Source organism: Alosa pseudoharengus, unplaced genomic scaffold, assembly GCF_046254945.1.
Source record: "Alosa pseudoharengus isolate Yale_2024_CS ecotype anadromous, Long Island Sound unplaced genomic scaffold, YU_APseudo_1.1 YU_APseudo_1.1_scf_18, whole genome shotgun sequence".
In the NCBI taxonomy this organism is placed as follows: Eukaryota; Metazoa; Chordata; class Actinopteri; order Clupeiformes; family Clupeidae; genus Alosa; species Alosa pseudoharengus.
This window is the reverse complement of record NW_027468650.1, coordinates 16,179,703-16,192,545: the sequence shown is the minus strand read 5'-3', so window position 1 is coordinate 16,192,545 and position 12,843 is coordinate 16,179,703. Positions and strand designations below refer to the sequence as shown.

Below are 12,843 nucleotides of genomic sequence, written 5' to 3'. Positions count from 1 at the left end.
TGTCACAAAAAACTGGGTAACAATATGAATTATAATCATTTTCTGAGGGTTTATTTAGCTGGGGACAAATTGACCCCAAGGATAAAGCATGTCTGTAAGATTTGAGGGTAACACAAGGGTTAAAGCATTAATATGGATTAATTACAGTTTCCCTCCTTCTCTTTGGAGTTCCTTGGCATAGGCCTACTAAATGAGGAGTGGCAAACGTGATCCAGAGAAAAGAGACAAAATAGCCTGGTTTCTGAGCGAAGGGGGCGTTGGCGTGTTGAGGGTTTGGAGGTCGCATGGCTCAGCTCAGGGAACAACAGTGTGTGTGTGTTGTGTGTGTGTGTGTGTGTGAGAGAGAGAGAGGTCCCTGACGAGTGCAAGTGCTGCATTCAAAGAATAATAAATGATTAACATGACAATTAAGACATACATATGTATTTGTTCCAATGTATTGACCCTAGTTCGAAATGTTCACTATAGGGCACTAGGTGATCCATAGCAAACACTATAGTGAGTGAACATTTCGAACACAAATAAATGTTTTCTCGGCAGGTCCTCTCTTACATTACAGCGGTTCAAAGATATGTTCACGGTGAATTTAAAAATCTATTGGACACCAGCCAAGAGCAGCATTATGGCTACATAATAGTTTCCTTCCCAGCAGGCTTTGCAACCTGTCTTAATGAGACGAGGCGTCGGCAGCATTGATGGGCTAGGCCTTTAGATCTGGTGCATTTGGCAGAAACTTCATTCCTCTGCTGCCATAAACACATTCAGTACAGTATACTGTCAACTGCACTGAAACCTAACCGCTGGCTTATGTTCCCAATGAAAGAATAGGTAAGGTGTGCTTAATAACAAGAGGGCATATTGTGTTATGGGCGTGATAGAACCTCCTTTATGCAGAAAAGATCAAAAAGAAAACAACCATACTCTCTGGAGAAGAGAGGGTGGGTGCGTGGGGGAGATGCTCTCCTCAGGGACATGTGTAATAGCCCGACGGGTAGGACACAGTGTTATGGCACATGATTGAATGGCCCTGGAGAGCCAAAACTCTGCCTACTGACCGACACAACTCACGCAGGCAGGATTTTATGTCATGGGCTGCTTTTGGCTGATCATGGTGGGCATAGGCTAAAGTAGCATGCTTTGGGTGCTATTTGTTGTTGTTAATGCTATAAATGATGAACAGACTGACTTCACTTCCTTGACCCAAAGTTAGACAATCCCCTGTTACTGAAAAAAAAATGTTACGTGGTTGCTTACGTGATTGCCAAATACATTCCCAAAAGAGCAACTCTTCCTCCCTGCAATCACGGAGGTATGCAGCACTGGGCACACTCTCAGCCTGTTGCATAACTGTGTGGCCCTATGGCGCGGGAATCGTGCCTAAAACCTTCCGACCGTCCATCTGATCAACCAACCGATTGAACAACCGAACGTCATACCACCCGCCTTACTTACAGTAGCCTACATGTATCAGAATAATTGCCTTTTTATAAGCAGCATATACCTACATGAACCTACACGTATCCAACATGTGCCCAGAATTGGTGCAACATGTACTTATTCTGTTGGAACACGATGGATACATGTAGGCTTGTGTTGGAACATGAATACATGTAGGAAAACTGTACAATGTTGAAACTTGAACATTCATTAGTCTATTTGTGTCGTTATTAGTAACAAGCTATTGCTATTGTTGCTTAAACTATTATGCGTAATAACCATCTGCAAAACAGGACTACAAATTATCTGTGAGATATGAGAAATGCCATAGGTTGGCCTTACCACATGTTCTCTTTCTTACAAACTGCAAAGTTGTCTCAGAATGGTTTTATTGGTTACGCACCAAAACACACGAACGTGATTACACAGGCAACACAAGGGAGGTCGATTAAACAAGCACGATACACAAACAGGGTAGTCACATACAATACACGGGGTAAACACATGAGGTACAACATAAAGAAAGACTATACCAGCTAACACATACATGACAAGGTAAACGCAATTACTCTCACTAAACCCAACATCAACATTACACACACACACATACACTGCACAGCACTATGGGAGTTCAGTCATAAACCAGCTAGGCTCGGTTCACTACACAGCCCCCCGAGACTTAGTCTATGTCCCTTTGACTCAAGTCTTACCCTACGTCAGTCCATGAGCCTGGCTGGGAGGCGACGCTGGCGTTGTGGGCGCCCCACTGTCGCGGCGGTGACTTCCGGGGACGGCTGCACAATGACCGGTGTTAGAGCCACAGCTCCATTGTCACCAAGGTCCACAGAATCAGTGTCCAAGTCTCCACGACCCTCAGCTGAGGCCAGGGGTCGATACGGGGCCAGTCGATCACGGTGGAGAGCCACAACTCTCCGACGCTTAATCAGTCTCACACGATAGACCACGTCAGACAGCTTCTCTAAGACATCGCACGGCCCGACCCACTGGCTAGTGAGTTTCAGGGAAATGCCTTTCTTTCTCTCCGGGCAGTACACCCAAACTTTATCGCCGGTTTGGAACTCCTGGCCGCGACAGCGCGTATCGTAAGTTTGCTTTTGACGTATTCCAGCTTCACTCATAGCCTGCCTGTCCAACTCGTGTACTCCTTTCAGCCTCTCGCGTAGCTGCTTGTAGTATTCCAGCCCTGGCTTACCTCCAATCTCCGCTTCCGGAGGCGAACCGAACACCAAGTCCACCGGCGTGCGTAGCTCTCGCCCGAACATCAGAGCTGCCGGTGTGCATTTCGTTGACTCTTGCACCGCTGTGCGATATGCCCAGAGCACCAGGGGCAAGTGTAAGTCCCAGTCCTTTAGTCAGCGGTCGGCCAATATGGCCATCTGCACTGCTAGCGTCCGATTAAACCGTTCCACTAGCCCGTCGCTTTGTGGATGCAGAGGTGTAGTTCTCGTTTTCCGGATGCCCATGTGCTGGCAAACCTCAGCAAACACCTCCGCCTCGAAATTCCGCCATTGGTCGCTGTGGAGCTCTTCCGGTGCCCCGAACCGGCAGAACATCTCAGTGACCAGTCTGTCCGCTGTCGTCTGGGCGCTCTGATCTGGCACTGCATACGCCTCCGGCCACTTAGTGAAATAGTCCATAGCTACGAGCACGTAGCGATTTCCCCGCTCTGTGACTGGCAGTGGGCCCATGATATCGACGGCTACCCGCTCCATGGGAACCCCGACTGCGTATTTCTGCAGCGGAGCGTGCGAGCGTCGCGTGGGGCCCTTCTTCGCTGTGCAGGCGTCACAGCAGTGAACATGGAGTTCAACATCCAGCCTGCATCCCGGCCAATAGAAGTGGCTTCTCAGCCGACGAAGAGTTTTTGCAATGCCGAAATGAGCCGCCCCCACTGCCCCATGTACCTGTTCCAGTATACGGGCTCGTAATCCAGCAGGAACCAGTAACTGGTTGAATTGTCTATCGGGAGCTCGCCAGTGTCTATACAACAGTCCTTGACGTGCTACTATTCCCGGCCACTGTGAATAAATCGTTTTGGTCTCTTGATCGAGTGCTGATACGTCAGTCCATGGCGGTCGCTGACCGGCTTCGATCCATGACCACACTCGGCCAAGCATGGCGTCCTCCAATTGCGCCTTCAGGATCTCCTCCCTCGACATCACGTCCACCGGCGACTGCGCGTCCATGGCCCCAGCTGCCACTCTGCAGTGCTGCGTTGTGGCGTTGGGCTGCGGTGTGTTGTCTCCGGTCTCTCGATCACTGTAGCTGGTAGCGGAAGGCGGCGAGATGACCTCAGGGTGCTGCTGGCGAGCGTTGACTCTCTCGCTGGCGTGAAGCTGGCGAGCGGTGGCTCTCTTGATGGCGCGGCGCTGGCGAGCGTTGAGTCTCTCGCTGGCGTGCTGCTGGCGAGCATTGGCCCCCTCACTGGCGTGCTGTTGGCGAGCGTTGACCCTCTCATTGGCGCGACGCTGGCGAACGTTGAAAACAGCGACTCTCACTCTCTCTGCCAGCGATGATGCAGCCTGTAGCCGACGAGCGGGCTCCGGTTGAGCCGCGGCCAGGCTCCTCTCCTCCCTCCGGTGGCAGTGCTGGCACTGGTCTGCTGGCACTGGTCTGCTGACCTGGACAGGGCGTCCGCGTTGCCGTGAAGACGACCCGCCCGGTGTCGAATCTCCATGTCGTAGTCCTGGAGCGCCTCCAGCCAGCGAGCCAGCTGGCCCTCTGGTTCTTTGAAGTTCAGCAGCCAGGTGAGCGGTCCGTTCTCAGCAGGAACCGTTTGCCTTAGAGGTAGATTCGGAAATGGCGCACTGCCACCACCACAGCCAACAGTTCTCTGAGGGTCACGCAGTAATTCTTCTCCGCTCGGTCCAGTGAGCGGCTGAAGTATGCGACCACCTGCTCGCCCTGCTTGAGAGAGGACGGCGCTGACGCCCACGTCGCTGGCGTCGGTGTCCAGGATGAACGGCAGTTGAGGGTCAGGGAAAGCGAGCACTGGGGCCTCACATATCGCCCTCCGCAGCCGCCGGAATGCCGCGTCGCACTCTCGTGTCCACTCGAAGAGCTGGCCTTTGTGCGTCAATTGATGCAGCGGGCTGGCGACTGTAGCAAAGTCCCGGATGAAACGCCGGTGATATGACGCCAGGCCCAGGAAGCTCCGCAGCTCAGCACCATCACGCGGAACAGGCCAACGTCTCACCGTCTCCACCTTAGCTGGGTCGGTGGCCACTCCGGCGGCCCCCACGACATGGCCCAGGAACCCGGTTTGCCTGCGGAACAGGTGGCACTTTTTAGGGTGCAGTTTGAGCCCAGCACCCCGTATGGCGTCGAACACCTTCTCCAGATGTCCTATGGCACCGGGGAAGTCTGTTGCATGACACAGGATGTCGTCCAGGTAAACCACGCAGCATGTTCGTGGAATGCCCGCCAGGACACGCTCCATCAGCCGCTCAAAGTTCGCTGGCCCGTTGCATAGGCCGAACGGAAGTACCCGGAACTGCCACAGCCCTTGCCCGATGGTAAACGCTGTCTTCGGCCGAGCTTCCGGGGCTAGCTCAATCTGCCAGTAGCCACTGCCTAAGTCCAGCGAGCTAAACCAGCAGGAGCCGGCAATGCTGTCCAGCGCATCGTTAATGCGGGGGAGCGGGTAGGAGTCTTTCCGGGTTACCTGGTTGAGGCGCTTGTAGTCAACACAGAACCGCCACGAGCCGTCCTTCTTCCGGATGAGTACAGCCGGCGCAGCCCAGGGAGTACTGCTTGGCTCTATCACTCCTGCCGTGGCCATTTCCTTGATCTTTTCTTCAGCTGCTTGTCGTTTGGTGAACGGTAAGCGATGAGGCTGAAGTCGGATGGGCCGGACATTTCGTGTGTCGATATCGTGTTGGACCAGGCTCGTTCGGGTGCAGTCCTCATCTCTTGCGGCGAAGATGTCGGTGTACACTGCTAGTAGTCTTGCCTTGTCTCTACAGAGGGCCGCGCTCTCTGAGCGGAGAGTGGTGTTTGCTCAACCCGCTCTCTTGGCTCCTCCCTGGTGGGCGTGAGCTGTGCAGTGGCGGGCTCAGCAAGCGGACTTGGATGAGACCTGTTGTTTTCGCGGGCTTGAGTTTCGCGGGCTTGTGTGGGGAGGGGCGGAGTCTGGGATGACGAGTACTCTTTGCGAGTTCGCTTCCTGCGGACTTGTGTGGAACGAGTTGGAGAGTTCTTCGTCGCGCCAGCTCTCCGCACTTCATGCTCTGTTTTCCCCGCCGCGTGCAACACTACGCTGCTCGTCCCCAAGTGTAGTGTGAACCGGGAAATGTCCACCACAGCCCCCCATCTCTCTAGCACGTCCAGGACGAGAATGCAATCATCCTGAATGCTAGCCAACCAAAGCCGGCGGCTCGCCATCTCACCGTTGATGCACACGCTCACCACTTTTTGTCCATACAGTTCCGCTCGCTCTCCGGTAACTGTTGTGATGCGCGTTTTTGTCTTTTCCCAGCCTCTGGGACTGGCTACCAGCGTGCCGGGTAAGAGACAGGGGCGCACAAGCGAGATGGTGGAGCCAGTATCGATCAAGGCGCGACACCGAGTCCCGTCTAGCGTGCAGTCCACATACAGTCCTCTGGTTTGGCCGAGCCGGCCCAGCCGTATGCAATCCATAGCCCCTCCCGCCATGCCACCTTCTTTTAGTAACTGGGGCGTGAGCGTGAGGGGTGCCGGGGCTGGGCAGTACCTCGCGATGTGTCCCAGCTCGCCACACCGGTGGCATCCGTCTCCGCTGGCCGGCCTCTTCCATTCGCGTGGGCGGCGTTGTGGTGGCTGTGCCGTGGTCTGCCGCGCCACCTCCAGTTTCTCCCCGTCTTCCTCCAGCGATGTCTGGCGTACGCAATGTCTCGACTCTGTTGTGCGGAAGATATTTTCCACCCGTTCAGCTTCCGCGAGGGCCGCGGACAGCGAGCTGGGGGCGCTCAGGCGAAGGTGTTCTTTTAGCCACTCTGGGTGGATGCCTCGCACGAACGCTTCCAGTGCCATCTCTTCATGTAGACTCTGGCTGTACGTTGGGTAGCCCCGCCGGGCATACAGCTGCAGGTCAGCCGTGAACTTGCCCAGTCTCTCGTCCTTGTGTCGCCGTCTGGAAGCGAGTTGTTCTCTGGCATCACTGATGAAGATTCTCTGGCCGAATCGTCGTTGCAGAGCTGCTTCGATTGCGGTCCAGCTTACTTGCTCCGCCGGTGGCAGTTCTTCTAATACTTGTAGCGATTCCCCCTCTAGAGCCAACGCCACCTGTACGCCCGTTCTCTCCGCCGACCAGCCATTCAGCTCGGCTGCCAGCCGGACCTGTACCAGGTATGTCGCCAGCGGCCTTTCGTCATTGTAGTGGGGTAACTTTAAGCTGGGCCGCCCTTCTACCACCGCCGTCGCACCGGGGACCGGCCGGTTTCCATCGCTCCCGTGTGGAGCGGGTTCAGGTGGCGGGATGCTGCCACCAGCCCGGTTTCATTTCCTCCTGTGGCCGAGGGCGGGTCTCTTCGTCACGGTCACGCTGCAGGCTGGCTCCGTCTGCTGGGCCCAGCAGGTGGCCATGGGCGAGCGCGCTGTCGAAGAGCCGTCTTGGCAGGAAACTCATCATCGCCAGGGCATCAGTTGCAGCTTTCTCCTCCTGTCCAGTAGGGGTCGTCATCCCACTTCTGACACCAATGTAACAAACTGCAAAGTTGTCTCAGAATGGTTTCATTGGTTACGCACCAAAACACACAAACGTCATTACACAGGCAACACAAGGGAGGTCAATTAAACAAGCACGATACACAAACAGGGTAGTCACATACAATACACGGGGTAAACACATGAGGTACAACATAAAGAAAGACTATACCAGCTGCTAACACATACATGACAAGGTAAACGCAATTACTCTCACTAAACCCAACATCAACATTACACACACACACTGCACAGCACTATGGGAGTTCAGTCATGAACCAGCTAGGCTCGGTTCACTACAATACGTTATGGAAGCATATGAGCCCACTTCAAATCATCTCCAAATATGTGATTATGTATCCTAGCCTAACAGTAGGCCTACGGCCATTTCTTAGAGTGGCTTGAGATTAACATAGCCTAAATTTCAGTATTTATACTGTATGTTGACACTAATAAAGATACATTTATTAAGTAGGCTAACATGAAGCATGAAGGCTGTAAGGCTGTAATTTCACTTTGGCTATAGGCTAGGCTACGATTAAAGTTCCTATGGTTCACAACTATCCGCAATATGCTCGACACTAGTTAACCACAATTTGTAGCCCTATTGGTCATGTTAAGCGTTAGCCTACTTGCAATGTGAAACTAAAATCTAAGACAGTAGAAAATTATGTTTAAAGACAAGCCTTTAAACATAATTTTCTACTGTCTTAGATTTTAGACAAACAGACAAAATGCACCAAAAACAAAACCTCCGGACTGGTAGCTACACATTTGTTGTTGCATGATAAAGCAATGAACGTGCTGGTAGGCGTTTGACATGACGTTTGATGGATCCACCGGTTGGTAGGAAGGGAGGTTTTTGGCATCATTCCCGCGCTATAGTGCCCGACATATATGCATACACAAAACGATCTGGCACTAACGTGTACAAGGAAATGAAAGTTAAGTAATCCATGGGTAATTGGTCACTGGCATTAGAATGTTGCTTTTACATGAGTATTCGGGTTAGGAGGACAAAATCTCTTTGTATCTGTCTTTAACAGCACAGTAACCCAACAATCATATCACACGTGTTATAAATTCATCAGAGGTCAAAGGTGCTTCCATTTTTAAATTACATTCAGACAGAATCTCTATAGGCAACTCAAAATCTGATACACTTCAAATAGAAATGGAAAAGATAATGTACATAGCACTGTTTTAATATATCCAAAGTAGTTTACAATAAGCAGTCAGTCACACACAGAATGGGCTTCCTGTGATGCTTATCTTTTGCTCACCTTTAATCAACATGGAAGAGTGAGAAGTCAACTATAATTATTTAAAATATAAAAAAATCCCTTTACATAGCCAAGCCAACTGTGTCTTGAAGCCAGGAGCTGGTGGGTTGCAGGTTCATAATTTGTCGACAAGAAAAGGTCACTACCGCACACTGGTGTCAACTATAATGATGCTTTACCCAACTCACCAGATCTGAATGCATATGTCTGAGTGAGTTGGAAAAACATCTTGGTATCATTTTCTTGTGTGACTGACATCGATCTGATGGCTAGTAATGACACATATACCCTTCCAATTTCAGCTATAATGAAGTTAATTCAAATAAATGTATTATTTAGTGATGTACTGACAGGAAATTTACTGTAAGTGAAAGTGTAAATTTGAAATTGTGTTGTGTTACAGAACTGATGTTTAACAAAGCATTAGGGTGGTATAAGGTATTCTCATGTTGCTCATCTTTTTGGCCTATTCCCTTTCAGGGGTATTGTGTCCCCGGCTGGACGCTATAAAAGGGCCCTGGAGAAGCAGACAGTCTGGTGGAGCAGGACACAGGAGCGCTGGGGATCTGTCTGTTTCTGAGCTCTCTGGATTTCTCTCCTTTCAACAGTCATGGTAAAGTGCTCCTCTCTAAGGGCTCTCTATAGGACTCCATTAGCATGCCTGTTAGTGGCATAAAAACAGCATTTTAATTTCATATTAAAGAGTATATATATATAATATATTAACTATTATATTTAATGTAATATTAAATATTACATGAAAATGAGATCATGTTGTCTGAGGTGACTTATTGATTGGAAATAAATAACAGTAGCTCGTTATCATGTAAAAGGTGTCTTTTGGCTCTTGTTGACAGGACATCATGCGGCCGTCTCTGTTGGTCTGTTTTTTGGGGCTCATTGTCTTGTGTCGAGCTCAAGACTCAACCCTTGTGAAGTGCGCCAGGGATACTGTGGACTACCGGCCACCCAGTGAGTCAAACTCCCCTGTATCTCTGGATCACTCTTGGCATATCTATGTCCAGCTGGACATGAAGATATACTGTATGTTTGTATTGTATGTATATATGTATTCAGAGTATTTTTAAAGTGTCTGCAGCATATTGGGTGTCACTAAAACAAAAGTGAAATTTTTATGTGTTTTGTGTGTTTTGTTTGTGTAAGTCTTCTATTTTGAGATGACTCATAGCAAACATGCATTTCTATTCATTGCATCTGAATAGAATACTGTAGCTCATAGTGTGTCATATTGTGTCATACAGAAAACTCTGATATGAACGTGACCTGTGGGACCGATAAGATGTACTTGAGTATTCTGCTGTGTCCTATATACTTTGGCGGGTACAACGAGACCCTCATGGCCCTCAACAGCCAATTCAACACGCCAGGGTGCCAGGGCACCGCTGACCTGAACACCAGCTCTCCAGTCCTCAAGTTCAGCTTTGGTATCAGCAAACAGGGTGTAAACCTCTGCGGTAACAAACTAATGGTACGGTCACTGAGTGTGTGTGTGTGTGTGTGTGTGTGTGTGTGTGTGTGTGTGTGTGTGTGTGTGTGTGTGTGTGCGCGTGTGTGTGTGTGTGTGTGCGTAGGTGCGTGTGTGTGTGCGCGCGTGCGCGTGTGTCATTTTCTTCTGCATTACTGAGCCTGTATTTAGAATTTTAAACATCCTGAAAGAATTCTGTAGGTGGCGCATTGAGAAGATAAAAATATTGTACGTGTAATTTTCAAAGCATCATTACTTACAACATTATTTCATGCTAGCTTAAAATTTCACTCTATGAGTATGTCAATGTCAGTTATGTATATGTTTGTCAGTACTCTATGTGAATGTCAGTACTGTGTGGGTTTATCAGTACTGTATGGGTTTGTCAGTATAAGTATACTCTATTGATCCTGTGAGGGAAATTTGGTCTCTGCATTTATCCCAATCCGTGAATTAGTGAAACACACTCAGCACACAGTGAACACACAGTGAGGTGAAGCACACACTAATCCCGGCGCAGTGAGCTGCCTGCAACAACAGCAGCGCTCGGGGAGCAGTGAGGGGTTAGGTGCCTTGCTCAAGCGCACTTCAGCCGTGCCTACTGGTCGGTGTTCGAACCGGCAACCCTCCGGTTACAAATCCGAAGCGCTAACCAGTAGGCCACGGTATGTCAGTACTCTATGGGTATGTCAGTACTGTGTGGGTATGTCAGTATTCTATGAATATGTCAGTACTGTATGGGTATGTCAGTACTTTATGAATATGTCAGTACTGTATGGGTATGTCAGTACTCTATGTGTATGTATGTCAGTACTGTGTGGGTACAGTATGTCATTGGAGGCCCGTGGTAGAGTATCCCGTATGTGCACATACTGACTGACTGATGTCCTGACAGATCACCAGTGAGGCAGGGACAGGGATATTTTCCCAATACTCCAACGTGCAGCAAGTCAACATCTCTGGGAAAATCAACTCATATGACCCCAGCGCCGGAACCATCACCTATAAGCAGGAGGTCATGTACCAGTTCTCCTGTCAATACCCGCTGGTATATTTTGTCAACAACACAGAACTAAGTGTGTGAGTAGAGCCAGATCTCTGCCTATGTGTGTGTGTGTGTGTGTGTGTGTGTGTGTTGGGAAAGGGGGGTGGGAGAGATAAAGTGTATGTCTTATTCACTTACTCCCCGTATGAGTATATGTTTGTGTGTGTCATTAACACGCGTCTGTTACAGGTCAGGGGTAAGTCTTGCTTTTAAGGACAACAACGGCACCTTCATTAGCACACTGAGCATGTCACTCTACAAGGTAAGGCTAATATGTGTGTGTGTATGTGTGTCTGTGTCTGCATGTGTGTGTGTGTATGTGTGTGTGTGTGTGTGTGTGTGTGTGTATGTGTGTGTGTGTGTGTGTGTGTGTTCATGGTGGTCTATGTGTGGATCTATTTCTAGACCTTAGGAATACTGATAACTCTAGAAAGTGGACTGGCATAAAGTGTGTGTTCTGAAACATAGGATCAAGGTTTCACACAACCCATGTCGATACCACAAAATGGCCTCCAGCTGAAAACCCGAATCTTTGTGGAAATCAAGGCCACTAATCTCACAGACAGGTGAGTCTGTGACTGCACTTTTATTTGAGGAGCCATGAAGGGTTAAATGACTCAAACTCATCTTGACAGATTTCAATCAATCATCCCACTGACAGGTTCAACGTTCTCCTGGACCGCTGCTATGCCAGTACGAGCCCCGCCCCCACAAATAGCACCTTCTACGACCTGTTTGTTGGGTACGTACACCAGACTACATACACACCTCTCTGCGGTGGGTCTGCAGGCACATTGATTCTGTGTCAAGGTCAACATTGATTCTGTGTCAAGGTCAAGAGTCAAAGCTTCAGGCTTGCTCTTTGCTAAGTCCTCTGACTCATTATTGGTGGAACAGTGGTATCGCCTCTGTCTGACAATCAGCCAATCCCGAATTAGATTCCTGCTCTTGCAAGTCCGTGACGCAAAAGCATCTACTAAGTATCAGTCAACTTTAACTTTATCAGTCAATATTCAAGTAACAAAAGTATAGAATATGTTACATAGAGATCAGTGAAACTAAATTTAATTGAATTGAATTGAGTGGAACTAAATTGAATTGAATCTGGATGGAAACCTGTTGAGCGAGTTCTGCTGTCTAACCACAGGTGTAGCAAAGATATACAGACGGTGGTGCACCTGAACGGAGCCTCCCAGAGGGCCCAGTTCTCCTTCGAGGCGTTCCGCTTCACGGAGCACAAGAACAAGACCGTCTCCACCTTCTACCTGCACTGTCTCACCCGGCTGTGTGAGAACTCCACCTGCACCTCCATGATGCCGGTAAAGCACCACATCCACCACAGCAGTTACCATAGTGACCCTGATGAAAGGCTCTGATGGACTCTGATGAACGTCCCACTACCTGAAACGTCAAGATTTTTTTTTGTTATAAAATTTTCACGATCCATTTTCATACTTAGATGACATCATCATTTATATAATGCATAATTACACTGGGACTACTATCACTTGGGGGTCAAATGTGAGAAAACACTGGTAAAGAGGGTATTTTGCCTAATTTTTGGGTGCTGATTCTGAATATCATATTTACTTAGCTGATATTTTAGTTTTAAACCTGCTAATTAGCATTTGCGGCCTAAAACTGGCCTCCATAGGCAACATACTGTAAAGCGGGTGAATAGGGAAAAAAAATTAACTCCTTGATATTCTTATGAAACTTTACTAGTTGATTATTTATGTAGAGACAATATCTTTTTGCATTACACATTTTCTGAAAATATATGTTTGTGGATGTAATTTAACAATATCTCATTAATAATGCACTAATTTGCATATATTTCAATTACAAATAAAAAGACACTTCTGAATATTGGATAGTTAACATTGAAT

General features: G+C 48.8%; 1 protein-coding gene across 1 annotated transcript; it reads left to right on the top strand.

The window, feature by feature from the left end:
• Positions 1-8,434: 8,434 nt before the first annotated feature.
• On the top strand, positions 8,435-12,330 carry LOC143131458 (zona pellucida-like domain-containing protein 1). Its single transcript, XM_076291112.1, has 9 exons — positions 8,435-8,442; positions 8,904-8,955; positions 9,281-9,395; positions 9,686-9,912; positions 10,805-10,989; positions 11,144-11,216; positions 11,423-11,520; positions 11,616-11,696; positions 12,102-12,330. The coding sequence occupies exons 1-9, from the start codon at positions 8,435-8,437 to the stop codon at positions 12,328-12,330; spliced, it is 1,068 nt and encodes a 355-aa protein (XP_076147227.1).
• The last annotated feature ends 513 nt before the right edge of the window (positions 12,331-12,843 follow it).

Coding starts and splice junctions, on each gene's coding strand:
- LOC143131458 (XM_076291112.1), top strand. Junction 9,396..9,685: donor TGTGGACTACCGGCCACCCA/GTGAGTCAAACT, acceptor TGTGTCATACAG/AAAACTCTGATATGAACGTG. Junction 11,521..11,615: donor GCCACTAATCTCACAGACAG/GTGAGTCTGTGA, acceptor TCCCACTGACAG/GTTCAACGTTCTCCTGGACC.